Here is an 18,436-nt window from a genome sequence, read left to right as displayed (position 1 = left end):
AGCCAAATTTCTGAAGGCCCTTAAGAAACAGTGCCTGGTTCTTGAGAGGAGACAGCTCATCTCACATACTGGCCATGTTTTACCAATAAAACTCAGCCATATTCAGGTGTCACTGCATATAGCTTACCATAACAGACTTTGTAATATGCACTTTCCTGCCTTTGTAGACAACAGTGCACAGGAGAACACTACTCCAGAAACCCCTTATTCAAATCTTCCAGACTCCTTGCTGTATACAACCCTTGCAACAGATACAACACAGACTACTGTTAACTCAAATGACTATCAGGCCTTGCTACCCTTGGATGTTAATTGTATTCTCAAGCCGAACTCATTAGATATGGCAAAGATGGACGAGCCCACAGGTAGGCAGACTCTCTTTGATTTATTCCTTCCTGACAAAGCTAGCAGCAGATTTCCCAGGGAAAAAAGAGACCAGCAGTTTCTTAGAATGAATTGCAGCCTTTGCCTTCTCCCTCCTGCCTCTCTTTACCATTTTGGCTGTGGTTGCTGTCTGGTTTCCAGTAAAGTACATCCCTCACAAAGATGTTGTCCTTCACATTGCCTTCTGGGTGTGGTACACTGCTCCACCTAGTAGCACTTAGACCACTTAGAGAGCAAGAATGAGTGTGCTCTACAGCCTTAGCCGAGAGCCAGCTGGCTTTTAGCTCAAGCAGTAGAGGCTCATGCACTGAGTTTCAGAGGTCCCAGGTTTGGTTGCTTGTCAGCGTTACACTTACATTCCCTTTTATAGTTATAAGTGTTTTTGCAATCTAAGACTAGGACCAGAAACTGTCCAGGCGGAAAAGGAGGTTGATTTATTTTTAACCCAGTAGGATGCTGGCTTGGCTGACTATATCTACAGCTCTTGCAAACTTTAAAGTTCCAAATGTGGTAGCCTAACAGCTAACCTGCTCCATTTCAATAGCTGTTTAATGCATGGAATCCAGGCTGACTTTCATTAATATGTGCTTTTGCGTTTAACAGGAACTATTAGTAGTGATATCATTGACGAACTGATGTCTTCAGATGGTAAGCATGCAGCAGCCCTATTTTTTTTTAATAAGCAGTTAAATTTTAAGAATGTGATTCATTCATAGGAACATAGGAGATCCCTTCCAGTCCTGACTCAGTAAATTTAGTTCTCTGCTATTTCAAGCAAATGTCATTCATATCTGAACTCCTCACTTCCCTAGATGTTTGTTCAAATCTGATCTTAAAATTAATTACAAATATCTGATCTTAAAACAGTTGTCACATAGGCATAAGCTTTCTCATTTCCCTGGGGGTGCTAGACCCCCACTCCATGCCAGACCCAGGCCTCACTCTTCCCCCCCCTTCCTCCAAGGCTTCCCCCCACTCCCTGTCTTCCCCTCCCCTGTTTGCACCCTGCCCTTGCCCTGTCTCCTCTTCCTAGTGCAGGGGTGGCACTAATTTTTGGCCAGGAGCCACTTCAAAAGAAGCAGGGCCTAAAACAGAAAGGACGGGGCCAGGATGCTTCTGGGTTTCCCCACCCACCGACCATGATTGGTCTGGGGGTGGGGAGCCCCTTTGTTCCCCCCTTCCCACTAAGCACCCATGCCCCTGGCAGGGCGGGAAGAGGCTTCACACAGTCCCCCACCCCCAGGCCAGTTTAGGACCTGGGGGCGAGGGAGTGGCAGGGTCTCCACGGGCTGGATCAAACCGCTTAGCGGGCCAGATTTGGCCCACAGAGGCCCTTTTGCCCACCCCTGCCCTAGTACCACCTGTATGCTTCTGAACAGCTAATCTGCAGCCAGCAGAAGGATCTGGGAGCTGATTGGCGGGGCCGTGGCAGGAGGTACTGGGTGAGGGAGCAGATTGGCAGGGCTGCCTGTCAGTGCAGAGCACTCAGGTTATTTTTTTTTTCATGGGTGCTCCAGCCTGAAGCACCCAAGCAGTGGGTACCTATGACCTGCCAGCACCATTTTAAGCATGACCTATTTCACTCCCGCCTTTTTCCTGCTGCAACTCTCCCTTTTTACTTTCCATGTTGGCTGCCACTGTCAAGATAATTCTGCAAACACACATGAGTAATGTTATACATGCATGAAGTGATGCTAGTGTGTTAATTTTTTGCAGGCTCAGGGCCAAATTTAGTATCTGGTTGAGAGAGAAAGAAAGAATGACTGAGTCAGGGACAAGCCTGCCCTGCTGCAGGCTTCCCCTCTGAATTTGGGCAAGTCACCTAGTCTTTTCATGCCTTAATTTCCAGTCTGTAAAAGGGGATAACAACATGACCCTGCCTCACAAGACAAATACATATGAAGATTGGGAGGGACAACTACTAGACTAGCAGATGCTATATCATACAATAGATCCTCTGCTAGGTAGCAATCACAAAGGCTGCTTAAGTATTGCTTTGCTGTAGCAGAGAAGACCAACCTCTGTTATACTGCACTGGCATTGCTGCAGGTAAGATGGTAAAGGAAATTCATTTAAAGCATAGTAAGTAATTTAAATATATAGGCACTATTTATTTTAAATCTTACTTTGTAGTTGCACAAGCCTCCCCAATGTAAAGTCCAGTGCTTGCAGACCGCTAGTGCCAAAACAAAGCAAATTGTAATATTTTGGACTACTGAAACTGGGCATCAATATTTATTTAGCCTCTGCTAGAAATGATCTGAAATGTACGGAATGTTGCAAGGCAAAATTTCAATTGTAATAACTTCTGTGATTCTATGATTAACAGTACTGTTCTTGTTTTACAGTTTTTCCTCTCTTACGACTCTCTCCTACTCCTGGAGATGACTACAACTTTAACCTGGATGATAGTGAAGGAGTCTGTGATCTTTTTGATGTGCAGATACTAAATTATTAGATTCTGCAGAAACCAGGCTGTCATATCTACCTCTAACTTTATAACATTCTAGACTTCTTCATAATCTAAGTATTTTAAATAATGAATGTATAACCTCTTAGTTCACTGACTCTGGGAGTGTATTTCCTTTTGCTTCCTTAACTACTTCACAAAACACCACAAATTCCATACCAGAAGAAAAGGGGCTTTTATCAGAATATTCTCTGATATTCTTTCACAAGTTACATTAATGTAACTCAGAGTTCAGATCCTAAACTACCCCACAATTTTTCCTTTAGAAGGAAAGTGAAAAATGTTTTGTAGCCTTCTGATCAGTTACAACCTCCTCTCCCCACCCCACCTTCTCACTTAATTTTCTTTCTGAAGCTTTACTGCCAAGCAGATTTCTGTATGTTTTGTAACCTTTCACTCCAATTTTTTTAAAGCTTTCACTGCCAAATTGTGAAGTGAAGGGCATTAAATGGGTTTTGTTAAATTGTTTCAGTGAACCAATTTTGTGAAGTGCCTTCTGTTTTAGCACTTTAAGTTTCTCACATTTGACTTCTGACATTCCACTTTCCTAAGTTATAGGAAAGATCTGTTTGTAGTTCATATTAAAAGTGTGCCAATGCTTGTATATTAACAAGATTTTTTAATAAAACTGTACAAACAGAATATTCAATGTGCCATCCACAGATTTTTTCCAGTAAGTTTTGCTTTTGGAATTCATAGATGTTTCATTATGCTTTACAACTGAGATAATAAACTTGCAGCTGCATCCACGTTCACTGGTTCAACCTCCAGGTGTGTAGAAACCTGAAAATAATTTTAAAAAATTACAAAGAAGGAAGCTGAGATTGTATAAAAAGATGCGTTGAGGGAGGATATAAAGCTTACAAATACTTGCTGTCTGTTCAATTGATTTGCTTGGTATATTGAAGTGCAAGACATCCTCTATTTCTTATAACTAATTCACTTTGGGCAGACCTACACTGGAGGGCAAAAGTCCAATTAAGATGAACAACTTCAGCTACATCAATTGCGTAGCTGAAATCAAAATAGTGCTAAAAGCTGAATTAGGCTATCTATACAGCAGGAAGTAGAAGGAAGAACACTCTTCCTTCTAATTCCGTTACCCCTTGTGAAATGAGGATTTCAGGAGTTGGAGTAAGAAGTCCTCCATCTCAAAATTATTTCAAAATAACAGCTTGCTGTGTAGACAAGCACTTTATTTCAAAATAACATCAGTTATTCCAAAATAACGCTGTGGTGTACATGTACCCTCAATGGGAATGTGATTTGCCGAACTAGATGTACTAGTGGTCAATACTTCATGCTTTAGAGCAGTGTTTCCCAATTGGTGCTCCGTGGAACCCCATGGTTCCGCAGAGTGAAAGTAAGGGTTCCACGAGAATGCGGCATTGCCCCACCCCCTCTTAAAAAGACAGAGTATTTTGCAGGTTTTTTTGCTCAACCAAGTCTGAGAACCCTAGGGGTTCCTTGAAATTATTTTAAGCTGAAAAGGGTTCCGTGGCCAAATAAAATCAGGAAACACTGCTTTAGAGGAACCAAAAATCTGTGTCCATAATATAAATGGCTAAAATGGAGATAGGCTTGAAAGCTCTAGTCAACAAAATCTAAAATTGTAAAGGAAGTAATTACTGTACATAGACTAATATGCTATCTTATTTCACAGAAATCAATAGAATTATTACTGGGTCCCTCCTAGTGCTCCAGAAAGAGAGAAATTGTTTCCAAATGTTATATTTTGATGAGGAAGTTGTAATTGGAGCAGAAGTGGGGAGGCTGATGTTTTTACAAAGAGAATATTGATGTGGTTATCAAATGGTTCAGCCAAGAGATCCAGGATGTCTTGCAAAAACAACTACCTTCATTTTCTATGCCTATTTGTGTTAAGGGTCCACTCGATGAATCAAGGTCTCCAGTTTAAAAATTAATAAAATAGATTTCTAAGCTCTCCAATAAAAAAATCAACCAAAACATCCAGATCTTAAATGAAAAATTCATTCTGGCAACAACCTAGAGATGCTCAATCATCTCTTCTGTTCTGATTAGAGGAAGTATGCTCCCTCAGAACTGTTAAGGTTGCATGCAGACTTGAGATCCCTCTGAATGAAGGAGTCATGGAAGGTTTTTTTTCCAGTAAAGAGCTAAAAACTTACTAAAATTACACACTAAATTTGGAATTTTTCTAACCTGAGATTGCAGCCACCCTCACAACCAAAGATGTATTAAATAGGACCCATATAATTATTACCCGATGCCTTTCTTCCAGTTTTGATGAAATGCTTTTTGATAGTTGTTTGACTTCTTTCTGTACTTCAGTAAATGCTTTATTTATCATTCTAACTTTTTCATCATTCACAATGTTTATCTTTAGAGGAGAAAAAATGCACAAGTTAGTCAAATGCAGTAAGATATTTTAATAAGACTTATTCATAGCTTAAATATATATACAGGCCGTCCTTGCTATAAGTCCAAGATAACTTAAAAGCGGGGAATTTTTCCTGAGGTTGATTTCCATTTGTGCAAATTGATTTTTGGGGGTGGGGGAAGGGGTTGTTCAACTTAAGAGTGAGGAATGGGAGGACTATAATTTTACAGGCTGAACCTCCCAAATCTTGGATTCTCTGGTCTGACAGAGCCATGCGTGGGAAGCCAGAAGCAGCTGGAAGAATGCAAGACTGGGGAGCCCTGGCTGGGCCAGCAGTGACTGGGCCAGGAGGCAGGTGCAGAGCCCCAGCCAGGCTAGGGAAACCCTGATGTCAGCAGGGTTTGCAGGGGGAGCCCTGCCCTGGGAACCCGACATCTGGGTCAGGCATCCACTGGGGAGTCCCTTCCCCAACTGAGGAACCCCCTGTAGCAATGGGCCAGGCAGCAGCTGGGCGATCTAAGGAACCCTGGGGAATGCCTGGTGGAAGCAGGACTGGCTCTGGCAGTTGGCCAGCAGCAAGTGGGTGGCTCCAGATGGGGAACTCCTGGCAGCAGCAGGACCAGGCAGCTGAGGAGCCCCAGACGGAGAACCTGGGCAATCCTAGTGGCAGCATAGCTGGAGGGCCCCAGCAAGGGAACCTCTGGCAGGGCCCAGTGGCTGCAAGGGAGCCTTGGCCGGGGAGCCCCAGGGATTACCCAGAGACAGCAGAGCTGGCAGTGGCCAGACAGTCCTAGCCAGTATCCCCAGGAACTTTTGCAGCAGAGTGGGCAGCAGCGTGGGAGCCCAGCTTTGGAAGGAGAGGAGTCCAGAAGTGGAGTGCCAGCAGGGGAGCATTAACTTTCCTTGGTCTGGTAAACTCCCTGGTTCGGGACTCAAGTCCCGAAGGTGCTAGACCAGGGAAGTCGAACTTGTTTGAATGTGTAAAATTAAAGAATGAATTTAATAGAATGTTTAATACAATTTAATATGAATGGGGGTCACTAGCAGAGAGCTTTAACCTATTTGGTAAATGTAACTTGTTATATTGAGGATAAAAGGGGAAGAAAGATTTCCTTCTCGAAATGTAACACACATAACAGAAGAATGTTTCAGACAAACTGTCACTCCTTCAGTTTATTTTAGCCAATATGAAGAGGCAACCAGTCCAGGAAAGTTATTTCTACCAGCAGGAAGGTAAACAGGTATGTACTTGTCATTTGTAGCTGCTAATCTGATCTTAACTTGAATTAATGGGCCATTTTTCTGTAACAGCATTCTCAAATCTGTTCTACTGTTACATACAAAAGTACTATAAACAATGGAGATTAGGCTCTACCTGTAGATATTCCTGAATATAAACTCCCTGCTGTTTATCACTGAAAGTTATCTTTGTATCTGGTAACATCCTCAGGTGCCAGTGACACAAGACATTTTCCTTTAGAATCACTGTTTAATTCAATATCTTTGGTAATTTTCCCACTTTGAGTAATTTGGTTTTTTTTGTCTATAACTTGTAGCCGGAAAGTTTAGAGGCCTCTTCCCTTAAACACCCTCCTCAAAGTAAAATGTGATGACCTTTGGCTTAGCCATACATTTTTCAACCGTTTGAAAATATGTACTGGAAAATTCTTTGCTATTGCTTTATTATATTTGTAGAAGTTTAATTGTGGCAGATTATGCAGTTCGGGAGAGTGATGCACACTTTTGGAAAACAAAGCCAAGTTGTGCAGTGATTTACAAGGTCTAGTGCATCACCAGTACAATAGTCTAATTTTAAAATGAAAGCCCATTAAACCAGGGATCACTATTAAGTCTTGTTTAGTTCCATGTTCTAGTGATAAAGACTAGTCGATTCCCTCTTGCTGCCTCATTCAGTTACGAGCGTGGAATCAGGGTCAACTGGGGACTCCCCAGCTGATTCTAGGTTCTGCTGAAATGCCTCAGCATTTCAAAGAGGCAGCACTGAACAGCTGAGCCCAGGATCAGCACTGCGGTGCTGCACAGTGGAGCCCCTGGGTCAGTGGGAGGAGTCCCCAGCTGATATCAGGCTCCAGCATGGCATTTCCATGGAACCCTGGGTCAGCTGGGGAATCACAGGCTGACCCCAGGCTCCACATGCAGCACTGCACAGCTGATCCTGAGCTCAGGGGCTTAGCTGTGTAGCACTGCCCCTTTGAAATGCTGAGGCATTTGAACGAAATCCGGAATCAGCTGGGGACTCCTCAGCTGACCATGGGTTCCGCACAGCATTTTCCCAGAAGCTGGGGTCAGCTAGAGACTCCCCAGCTGATACCGCATTCCTCCTTTGAAATATACAAGAGCCCCACTAGGGGGCTCTTGTACATTTCAAAGGAGGAATGTGGAAGTGCCTATGCACTAGTTGATGGAAATTCCATTGACTGTTTGACTAGTCAATTAATCACTAGTTAACATCCTTACCATGTTCCCCAATAATCAATAACATGCTGCAAAATGACTTTCATAATAACTACCTACAAGATAAAGCAGTATGAAATGCTTGTATTGGACCTATTTAGAACAATTTCTTGGACTTGCCTTCAAGTTACCTTAATGAACAGTGTTAACTAGTACATTTAGAAATTTATATTCCTATCTGGAAGCTTCTTGTACTTACTAATGTAACAAACTGCATTCTAAAAAACTTTTGGCAAAAATTTACTCCAGGCTCATTTTTCTAGCTTTGAAATGTCCAACCAGCTCTAGTAACAATTATTGCAGTAACCTATATTATTTGTCAGGTTTTGTTTGACAGCTTGCAGGAAGGGGTGACACTGACTCCAGCACTTACTAGTGGAGCAATGTGGTTGGGAGCTAGAGGAGCAGAGTGGGCTGGATCACTCTGCTTCCTGCTACCAGCAGTGAGCACCAGGGGTGGGGAACCCCTGCTACTAGTGCCATGGACCTGTGGGCAGAGGGGGATTTGGAGGAAAAGTTGGGGCCTGAATTGGAGGAAGGGGTGATTCTGGGCCCTGCATCCTTCTAGCGACAGTCCTCCAGGATAGAGAAGGTACAGGTGAGGAGCCACATGAGGAAATGGTCACAGCTCATATCCTCTTGTCCCTTCCCAACATGTCCCTATGTGCTAATGTTTGCACTGCTAGGCCTGTAGCTGCCACTCTGGCCACCCAACTCTGAAAGCAGCAGTGCAAGAAAGCGTTGCAATACTGTGCCTGCCCCCAAATAATCTTGCAACTCCCTTTTTTGGTCAGGACCCCCCAATAGGGTTGCCAAGTGTCTGGTTTTGAACCGGACAGTCTAGTATTTAAGCTTTCTGTTCAGGAAACAAATTGAGAAAATATAAATGTCCGGTATTTTCTAAATAAGATGTAATGTAGATTGTGATGTAATGTCAAATGTGTCCAGTATTTTTGTTGAAACCATCTGGCAACCCTAGCCCCCAATTTGAGAAACATGGATCGAACTGTCACAAGTATAAAATCACACACAATATCAGAGTTCATAGCCCACAATGTGTTTTTCAAGGCTGTGAATTAGGGACTGCAGCATGGACAGCAGCCCTTCCTGTTTTCTTTACTACACAGTGTGGAGGAAAGTTTTAAAAAACACCAAGGAGGAATGAATCCACAGTGCACATGTGGATTGCAGGGGCTGTACTAACCTTCTTCAGACTTGTTGTGACGGGTTTCGCTTTATTCCTGGCTTTCAGGGATTTGGTCTTGGCCACGTGGAACACGCTCTTCGCCTTTGGCCCCTTTGCTTTGCTCTTGCCCATGGCCTGGGGGGGGAACAATGTTGTTCGCTTTGTAACTACGGGCAGGAGCAGCGGCGCCTGCCAGCGGTTTCTGCGATCAAATCGGTTTCTGGGCCTGCTGCCCCAGTGAGCAAACCGGGACCGGGCGCTTAGGGGTAAAAGACCAGGAGCCCTCCTCGCCCGGCCGCAGCGGAGCGGCGCTGCGAAGTCCGGCCCGCGCTTCCCCACGACTCCTTCTGGAAGGCGGGGACGAGGCTTCGTTTCCGCCCCCGGACCGGCCGAGACATGACTAATGGGCGGGCGCAGCCGGCCTCTTGCCGCGCCGCAGCTAGAGCGCGGGGCCGGGCCGGCGGCGCAAAGGCTGCTCGGCAGCCGGGCCGGGCTGCTCCATGGCAACGCCCCGCTCCCCCAGCGAAAGCGGCCGACGACTCAGCTGGCGCACGAGGGGCGCCCGCCCGCCACGTGACCCCGCGGGGCACTTACCGCCGCCCAGCGCTCCGCTCGCACAGCTTCTGCGCCAGCGGCCCCGCGTCATCACAGGAGCGCTCCTGCAAGCCCCGCCCCTGCGTTCCCAGGCAGCGGCTGGGCAATGGGGGTTTCGGCCGCCTCGGGCAGCCTGCTCCTTCCCCCGGCGCGCGCCTGGCGGGCATGAAGCGGCCGCTGTGACACAAGGAGGCCCTGAGGCTGGGAGGGGCGCGAGCAGCGAGGGCGAATCCTGGCGCGCTAATCAGTGGCTCCCGTCCCCAGATTATTCACGGGGCTGGCTCCAAGCCGACACACCGGGAGCGAGCGCAAGGGGGCGGTGTTGCCCCGCGTGTTTCAGTGGGGGGTGCTGCTGCCGGGGACGCCTTGCTTCAGTTACCAAACAAGTGCCCTCTACAGGCACCCCCAAGGGCAGGGTGACTATCTTGCCTTCTGCTCAACACAGCACTCCAGGTAAAACTACTTGGCTGTGTCTAGACTGGCAAGTTTTTCCGCCAAAGCAGCTGCTTTTGTGAAAAAACTTGCCAGCTGTCTACACTGGCCGCTTGAATTTCCGCAAGACCACTGACTTCCTACTGTCTGAAATCAGTGCTTCTTGCGCAAATGCTATGCTGCTCCCGTTGCCAGTGTAGACAACGTGGTATTGTTTTGTGCACAAAAGCCCCGATGGCGAAAATGGTGATCAAGGCTTTCTTGCGCAAAACCGCATCTAGATTGGCACGGACGCTTTTCCACAAAAAGTGCTTTTGCGGAAAAACATCCGTGCCAATCTAGACGCTCTTTTCTGCAAATGCTTTTAATGGAAAACTTTTCCATTAAAAGCATTTGCAGAAAATCATGCCAGTCTAGACGTAGCCCTTATGGTCAAGCGAGGTCAACAGCCACCAGAACTTTGCATTCCAGATGTTCAGTGTAACATCCCCTTGCCTGAATCCCTGCTAAACATAACTACTGCCTAGCTGGATTAGTTTATTTACCTTCTCGTTCTGAAGGCTTTAGTGTTCACAGGGGAGAGCACCATACATACTCCTCTACTCCTTCCTCACTCACCCGGTAACCAACAGACCTGATCCTACCTGGTGGATGCTCTCCACCCTCCTTACTGGACTGGCCTCCCAGGACAGACCCATCTCTCCTGGTACACGTGGATCGCTGGGAAGGGCCCTGCTCCATGAAGAGGGATGTGGAGAAGCAATGGGGCTGGGAGAAATGAAGGGCCTAGCAGGGAGAAGAGAGCAAGAAGGGGAGCAAGCAAAGGATGATGGTAGGAGGCATAAGTAATAACAGCACCATCTGGCACCTGCTCACTGCTGCTCACAATACATAGTCACTGCTGGCCAGAAACGACATAAGGGATGGGGCACTGCTGGATAAGAGCTGGCACATGGAAGGGGCTGTGCTGATAAATCAGTAGAAAAGCATTTGGCCCTGTACGGTGCAGCTTTGCCCTTTGCACACCCATCGCCATTGTTGGCAACTCAATCCCCCACTCGCTGCTGGTGGGCAAGTGGATGGCATGCAGGGATCTGGCCAACAGCAGGACCTACCAGGCTCATGAAGGGCAAACAGAAAATATGGAACAATTTGCCCGTTTTTAAGAAAAGGTTGGGACACTTGCAGACCTGCAGGAGAGCTTAAATACAGAACTGCCCTTTTAAAAATGAGACATCTGGTGGTCACCTTACCTTGAGATCAATCAGCTGTGTGGGTGTGACCAGCACTTGGAGAGCACATGGTAATGGACAGTGCTTGCATATTGACTCAATCCAGCATCCTAGTGATAAATATGATTTCTGTGGTGGTGCCCTGCCTTCCTGCCCACTCTGTAACCACACATTCATTTAGAAGTATCTGAATTGAAATGCAGGACACCTCCTGTTTAACTGGTGCAATTCTCATGCCTTTTGCTACTTCCCAGATGAAAGATTTCCAATTTAAGAATGTTATTCATCAAAGTGAGGAAAATAATCTTTAGAGCGCTCTATAAAGATACAGGTCTGTTTGGATATGCAACCACACACAGCGCTAAAAAGAGGGTGAGATTGTAGGATATTGAACTCTCTCAAGTCCCACTGCAATCATTGTTCTGCAGGCTCAGGTCCCATTTTGGTTTATGTTTCTCAAAAATGAATGTCTTTTGCTTAAAAAACGTGAAAAACATTATCAGCAATACCTACATGTCAGGCCTCACTTGAGTTTATTTCTGGTTCCATTTTCCATCCTGTATGCATCACCTGTTCTAGCTATGTGTATGATTAAGTGCTTGAACAGGAATGTTTAGCTTGCTTAAAATTGAACTTACTTGAGTAGTGTGAACATAAGGCCAATTTTGCACTTCCTGGCACCCAGCAACCTTCAGCTACCATTGCTCTCAACAGAATTGTGTGTTTACCTCACTGCTCAGGATTGGGCTGTATCTTTGGCTCTAATATAGTCCCATTTATACAGTTACAATGGCTATACAACCTCTAGGAAAAGATGATGTTCAGTGTTTCTACTAACAAATCAACTGTGTTGTCTAGTGTGAAAACTAATTCTATGGTCAGTAGCAGCAGCAGCCTACAGAACCATATTTAACAAAAGTAAGTGATGAGGATTGGACAAGCTACAAAATGTGGGGTAAAGTAGGGGCATATGATATCCCTACTCTGTCATCCATAATCCGCACCTGTAGTTGTGCATAGCAACTAAACAGCTGTTCCAGCAGGCTTTTGCACAAGTTTGTTTGTGATGAAGCAAAATGATATACAATGTCATACACTACAGAGTGCCACCTCATTTATAGACAGCATTTCTTATGTTCATTTGGCAGAAAGGATTTCTATTTTAATGTATGCTCTTCAAGGCTGACATCTTCTAATCTTTGTTATTGTAAAGTTCCTAGCACACTTTTGGCTGCTGTAAAACAGATGATTTCTAGAAAATACAACTTAGCACAGGCACAGCCACACTATTACAAACAGTGGAGGCCCACAATACCTGCCATTGTGCTGATAAAAGGCAAGAGGTATGGCTAATGCCTCTGCTGATTGTCCTGGGCTTGTTTCTACAATCTTGACTCACTCCGAACTCATGCTGACTACTATTAATGGAAATTGTATGTGAAAATCGCTGGGGCTCAAAGAGAACAGTTGGAGCAATATGCATAGGTTCCATGTGTTCCATTTCAGGCACCACAGGTATTCCCCAATGTAATATTCTAGTATACTAGTTTGATGGCTGTCCAACCAGTCAATGTTGACATAAGACAAGAGCAGCCAGTCTTTACAGTACATTTTGTAATTCACAGGTATGATGCCTTATTTCTATAGTTAGTGTTTGCTAATGTGCATTTTTGGGTATAGTAAAATATCCTTTAGTTATTTATCCTCAATTTATTCAGCAATTTTATTTATGTCATTGTCTTGAACCATGGAGGTGGCATAAGAGATGAAGCTGCACCTGGCAGGGCCAGGTGTTCATGGTGTATTATATGAATAAACAGATTTCTGAAAACTTGGGAACATGCTGTCAGATGTGTTAATAGCACATTTTGGCCCTTAACAACTGAGAAATGTCTATGCCACATATTTACTAAAAGCTGCTGCCTCACTTTTCCTCCCCTCAGCAGAACAGCACTACACACTTGCTAAAAACTAACACCTAACCCCTTATAAGATACACCCCACACTGCCCCTTTACTGGCCTGAAAAGGAAGACAGACAAATTACTTCTATTTTTAAATACTTGAGGTATGCTCAGATACTCTGGTGATTAGGGTCATAACATTCATAGATAGTTACAACGCCTTTTGCCAGTGTTATAATTTAGGACTACATCTACACTAGCAGCTTCTTGTGCAAGAACTCTTTTGCGGAAGAGTTCTTGTGCAAAAACTCTTCCAGAAGAGAGCGTCTACACTGGCATGTGCTTTTGCACAGGAGATGTGCTTTTGCGCAAGAGCATCCATGCCAGTGTGGACATTCTTTTGTGCAAGAAAGCTCTGATGGCCATTTTAACCATAGGGCTTTCTTGTGCAAGAAATTAATGTTGCCTGTCTACACTGGCCTCTTGCGCAAGAACAGTTGCACAAGAGGGCTTATTCCCGAGCAGGAACATCATAGTTCTTGCGCAAGAAGCCCTGATTTTATACAGTAGAACAGCAATTTACTTGCGCAAGAATACATGACCAGTGTAGACAGGCAGCAAGTTTTTGCACAAGAGCGGCCGCTTTGGCGCAAGATCGCGCCAGTGTAGACATAGCCTAGGTGTTTTCTTGACTCTCGTTTTTGACAGGAGAGGCTTTCGAGGCTTTCGAGCCTTTGACTGAGTTGAGATCAGTTTGCTACTCGTTCTGTTCTGTTTGAAGCCCAGGTCTGCAATTGGAGCTATGCAGGCAGAGCTCTGCACCTACCTGGATACAGTTGAAGGACTGGGGCTTATCTGGATGCATGAGTGAGGAGCCTGAACAGGCCAAATGCTGAGCACCATGTGCTGACACTTATCCCCTAACAACATTAGACAGCAAGCAAATCTCCTCTGTCAAAAGTGCCACTATTAATGGTGGAGACGGGAGCCGCAAGGTTTGGAGCCAGATCTGAACTCGTCCCAAGGTTGGCCTTTTTCAGGTCCTGGGTTTGTGTTCAGGCCCGTCTCTGATGAATAGGAACAAATGATCCCATCAGTGGTTGGAATCCCAATCCTAGTGACGAGCAATGTGAGCGTGACTGTGCGCTGGTTGGGGCCCTACCCCCCCAAGCGGCGCGTGGCCACTCCCCGGGCTCAACCAGCCTTTATCAGTCCCTGCGCGTCTGGGAGCCGCCTGCCTCTTTCAAGAGCGTCCCGCGCCTCGCTCCGGCCAGCCAGACCTTCTGCTCCTCGCCAACTAGCAGGGACGTGGCCATGCTGCACTGGGGCTACGACGAGCACAATGGTGAGGGGACAGCTCCTGAGGGGGGTAGGGGACGAGCCCAAGTGAGAGGAGCCAACCTTGGATGGGCAGCAGTCGGGGTTGCATCAAGAGTTTGCTCCAACTTTTCGCCCTCTCCAGTGGGGGGTGCGAGCGCTGGGAAGTGTAGGGGACGAAGCTGTGGGGAAGCTGCCGGTGAGAGCAGAGGAAATGTGGTGCCTGAGCTTAGTTAGCAGGTTGAAAAGCTTTCCTGGGTCTGCCCCACTAATGGTCCTTGAGTCGATCGCTGTTCTGGCTATTAGCAGCAAACAGATGTCCCGCTTGGGAGCGGCTCCCTATGGGAGGGTTTCTTTTATGCCACGGGAGAGAGGCCGATCCTAGTGCCAGGCAGTGTTAGTGCAACAGAACCTTTGGCTCAAACAATTAGGCTTTAAAGTGGGACTTAGGCAGGGTTTTTTTCTTAGCAAACGAGCATTGTTGCTCTTGGGAGATAAGGGGTTTCATCCCTTGATAAGAAATATTGTCTTGTTATCAAGCGCTGTTAAAACTGTTAGTGGAAATATACCAACTGGCTTTATTTAGAATAGTTCTTCATGTTAATGGTCAATTGCAAACGTTTGCACTTGGAAGTATATATTTATAGCTGCTAAATTATAACTTTAAATACCTTTAGAATCTATTCAGTAGGAATTTTGATTCCCCCTCATATTTTTGCAGCATTAATTTTTGTTTTTTCCTATTTAGCACTGCTAAGAAAGTGCTTGTAAAAGAAATGCCAGCTTCCCAGCAGTCTGCTTTTTGCTTCTACATCTATCAGTCAGTCAATCATTGGTTCATATTTGTTATGAATGTGGTATCAAAGCACCAAAACTCTAAAAGCCAGAATCTGCCCTCTTTAGTGGAGATGAGCAATGTTTTACTCTGTGAAGATCTCCACTAAAATCCACTAAAACAATTTCCGCTACTTGTTGAGTGAGGCATGGCAAAATATACCCCTATAAAAAGAAAAAAATATATTGTGCAGTGATTCGGTGACAGTAACTGTTTCTTTCATATGAGAAGAGTTATCCAGATGATGCACTGACAGATTGCGAGTGGCTGATGGTTGTCAAAACTAGATACACAAACAGTGAAGATGTTCTTTGATCTCTTACAGAACTTTATACTTCAAAAATGATTTTGGCAACTGCTGTGTTTGTAAGAAGGTTTTGCTACATGGAGCATAACTCAAAAGAATATGTAGCAGGCTGAGTTGCATGTGCAGATAAATGACAGAACATTGAAAGTTGGGACTGTTTTAGTGTATACAGGCAGTCCCCGGGTTACGTACAAGATAGGGACTATAGGTTTGTTCTTAAGTTGAATTTGTATGTAAGTCGGAACTGGCTCCAGATTCAGCTGCTGCCACTGAAACTGACCAGGGGCTGACTACAGGAAGCCAGAGGCAGAGTTGCTCTGCCCCCAGCTTCCTGGAATCAGCCTGATCAGTTTCAACAGCTGCTGAATCTGGAGCCTGGGACAGAACAGCCGGGGCGCTGCCTGGTAGGTTCCCACAGGACCAACCCGGCAGCACCCCAGCTGCTCTACCCGAGGTGTCCCGCAACAAAAGCCTGGTCTGCTGGGGGGGGGGGCGCACTAGCTGCGGCCCCTCCCCCCAGCAGACCAGGGAGACCCGAGCAAAACTGCCCAGGCGGCGGGACCCCCGCCGCCTGGGCGGCTTTGCTCATGTCCCCCTGGTCTGCTGGGGGGGTCCAGCGGCTTTGCTGGACCCCCCCAGCAGACTAGGGAGACCGGGAGAAGCTTTTCTTGCCCCGGAGGACACGGGTGGCGATCCGCCGCCCATGAGCTCCGGGGCGAGAAAAGCCCCGTTCGTAAGTGCGGATCCGACATAAGTCCGATCCGCGTAAGTCGGGGACTGCCTGTACTGTGATCCATGAGAAAGTGTTATTGGTTAATGGCTAAGTAATACAATTGTTCCTACAAAAGTATTCAAACATATTCCTGCTAGAATGATGCTTCTTTAATTTGAATAGGGACAGTCAACATCAGCTATATTTTTAAAGTGACGAGTTAATTGTAGCTATCAGATAAGTTCTCCAGTTACAGAGATGTAAATCCCAAATGCTTCCATTGAAATCAGAGTTGCTCAGTATTTACACCTTTTGTAACTAAGAGTGAAATTTGACCTCTTTCAGCTTACCACTGGTGAATGGGCTTGTGATTTTTTCAAACATTTTCAGATTTCTCTCAATATTATCATTCTTTTTTGAACTATCAAGGTTCATTTGTTAATCTTGGGGGATTGTTTTTTCTCCCATCTGTAATGGCAAATGACTTCAGTGGACTTCTGACTGACACAAGCATAAGTGAAAGGAGAATTCAAGATTTTTTCAGTGAATTCATGAAGAGAGGCAGCCCTAATAAAATAAATAAAACTTTAAAAATCCTGAAAATGGTCCCCTGCTAATAGGTAAAATGAGGAGTATAAAAGTGTAGCTATCTGGCTATTATATCTTTTATAGATAGGCAGTCAGGAGGAATTGCTATGCAAGTCTCTGTCTTCTTTCCCTGCCTCTTTTTTTTTCTCTGTATTTGTGGAAATAGTCATTGTTTTTAAGGTTGTTTTTTTTTTCAGTTACAGACTAACATGGCTACGCTTCTGAAACTTTTGTGGGAATATACTTTTCAGAATAGTTGGGAGATGTTGAAATGTGGCAATTTAAAAATTATTAGTTTTGTTATTGTTATATATTATACTCTATATTCTCCCGCTCTTTCCTCATGCCCCATTGAATAACGAATGACAACACCTCCTTGCTGAAGCATCAGATCTGAAAAACAAGGTTCTGGGCCCCACCTGCTAGGTCCAGATAAGATACCCTCATTCTCCTCCCCCTCCACCCTCACAGTTTCTGGGAAAAAGGGAGGGTGTTGGAATTTCTCTCAGGTTTCTGACCCTGGAACCTGTGGAGGCACCAGTTTCTCCTATCCGGCTCTGTTGAGGACTGATAAACTTGAAACTCCACACACCCTTTGCCCCTTCAAGATTCTCTCTCTTCTACCCCCCTTGAAAGCTCCCCACTCTTGCTACACAGGCAGATCTTCATTAATTCATCCATTCAGCCTCAGTGGGAGCAGAGGTGATATCCACTGATCTACTCTGCCCTAGCAACTACGTACTTCTAATCTATTCTGCCCTAGCAACACTTTCTAATTCCCCATCTTTTTATGATTCTTCTTTGCCCGTCTCTGCTCTTGCTCAGAGCTTTGCTAAGCAGAGGAAGTATGAAATTGATATGATTCTTGACCATTTCACTGCTCTATACGAGTCTGAGTATTTTCTATAAACTGGTTGTCTTTTCATTCTGCTACTGCAGCTTTATATTCCTGATTCTGCAAGGAGCCAGCTTTAGTGTTTTTGCTGCTTTTCAAATAGCAGCGTGCTGCTACTTGCCAAAGTTTCTGTTTGAAGAGCAGCAAAGAGCTGTCTCCCTGCAGATTCAGGAAGGTTTACTGCAGTGGTTTACATTCAGTTCACATTTTGAATGAAATCCTTGCAACCATAATGATGAAAGCTTTTTTTAAAAAGTGAAAGTTTCTGTCTGAACAAATTGATGGCTCAGGTGCCACCTGCCGGGGAAGGTTTTTGCTCATCACTGAGGGTACTTCTACACTGCAGGTTAAAGTTGAGTTAAGATATGCAACTTCAGCTATGTTAATTGCATAGCTGAAGTTGAAATAGCTTAACTCGGCTTTTGGCGCTGTCTACACAGCAGGCAGTCAAAGGAAGAACACTTTTCATTCAACTTCCCTGACTCCTCGTGAAATGAGGGTTACAGAAATCAGAGTAAGAATCCCATTATTTCAAAATTATTTTGAAATAACAGGCTTGCTATGTAGACGTGCACTCTGTTATTTTGAAATAAGTGTGCAGTGTTGACATAGCTTGGGAGAGCAAATGAATTTTTTTAAGCATTACATGTTTCAGTATATAAATAAACAGATACAATATACTCATTGCTATGCTATATAGCTACAGATATACACTATATCCAGGTGGATAAAATGGTCAGCACA

The 18,436-nt window shown here is 45.0% G+C and overlaps 3 protein-coding genes across 9 annotated transcripts in view; 2 read left to right on the top strand and 1 right to left on the bottom strand.

Annotated features, from left to right (window-relative positions):
- The window catches only part of E2F5 (E2F transcription factor 5), a 33,791-nt gene extending 30,293 nt beyond the window's left edge, over positions 1–3,498 (top strand). For both annotated transcript variants that reach the window (XM_075920447.1, XM_075920446.1), the window contains exons 7-9: positions 168–365; positions 988–1,032; positions 2,733–3,498. In XM_075920447.1, the coding sequence (XP_075776562.1) occupies positions 168–365; positions 988–1,032; positions 2,733–2,842 (353 nt within the window). In that variant the 3' untranslated portion in view covers positions 2,843–3,498. The remainder of the gene's footprint in view (positions 1–167; positions 366–987; positions 1,033–2,732) is intronic.
- Positions 3,454–9,700, bottom strand: RBIS (ribosomal biogenesis factor). Its single transcript, XM_006112987.4, has 4 exons — positions 9,472–9,700; positions 8,896–9,012; positions 5,100–5,216; positions 3,454–3,637 (listed from the first exon to the last, which is right to left on the bottom strand). The coding sequence occupies exons 2-4, from the start codon at positions 9,007–9,009 to the stop codon at positions 3,569–3,571; spliced, it is 300 nt and encodes a 99-aa protein (XP_006113049.2). The 5' UTR covers positions 9,010–9,012; positions 9,472–9,700; the 3' UTR covers positions 3,454–3,568.
- A 4,407-nt stretch (positions 9,701–14,107) lies between these two features.
- LOC102449893 (carbonic anhydrase 13) overlaps positions 14,108–18,436 on the top strand; it is a 34,363-nt gene continuing 30,034 nt past the window's right edge. For 5 of the 6 annotated variants that reach the window (XR_012901345.1, XR_012901344.1, XM_006112984.4 and 2 more), the window contains exon 1: positions 14,231–14,383. Coding sequence is in view for 4 of the 6 variants with exons in the window: in XM_006112984.4 (XP_006113046.1) it covers positions 14,353–14,383 (31 nt within the window). In the remaining 2 variants the exon portion in view is untranslated. Of the gene's footprint in view, positions 14,384–18,436 lie in introns of all 6 variants that reach the window. The other variant, XM_075920444.1, reaches the window with a different exon arrangement.

Source organism: Pelodiscus sinensis, chromosome 2 (genome assembly GCF_049634645.1).
Source record: "Pelodiscus sinensis isolate JC-2024 chromosome 2, ASM4963464v1, whole genome shotgun sequence".
Lineage (NCBI taxonomy): Eukaryota > Metazoa > Chordata > Testudines > Trionychidae > Pelodiscus > Pelodiscus sinensis.
This window is presented reverse-complemented; position numbering and strand designations above follow the sequence as displayed.

What these genes read in the sequence shown, in the direction of transcription:
- RBIS (XM_006112987.4), bottom strand. Translation starts at nt 9,009, where the DNA reads ATGGGCAAGAGCAAAGCAAAGGGGCCAAAGGCGAAGAGCGTGTTCCAC. An exon ending in TCACAACAAGTCTGAAGAAG is followed by an intron (nt 5,217 to 8,895) that starts GTTAGTACAGCC and finishes TCTCCTCTAAAG; the next exon opens with ATAAACATTGTGAATGATGA. An exon ending in AACTGGAAGAAAGGCATCGG is followed by an intron (nt 3,638 to 5,099) that starts GTAATAATTATA and finishes AATTATTTTCAG; the next exon opens with GTTTCTACACACCTGGAGGT.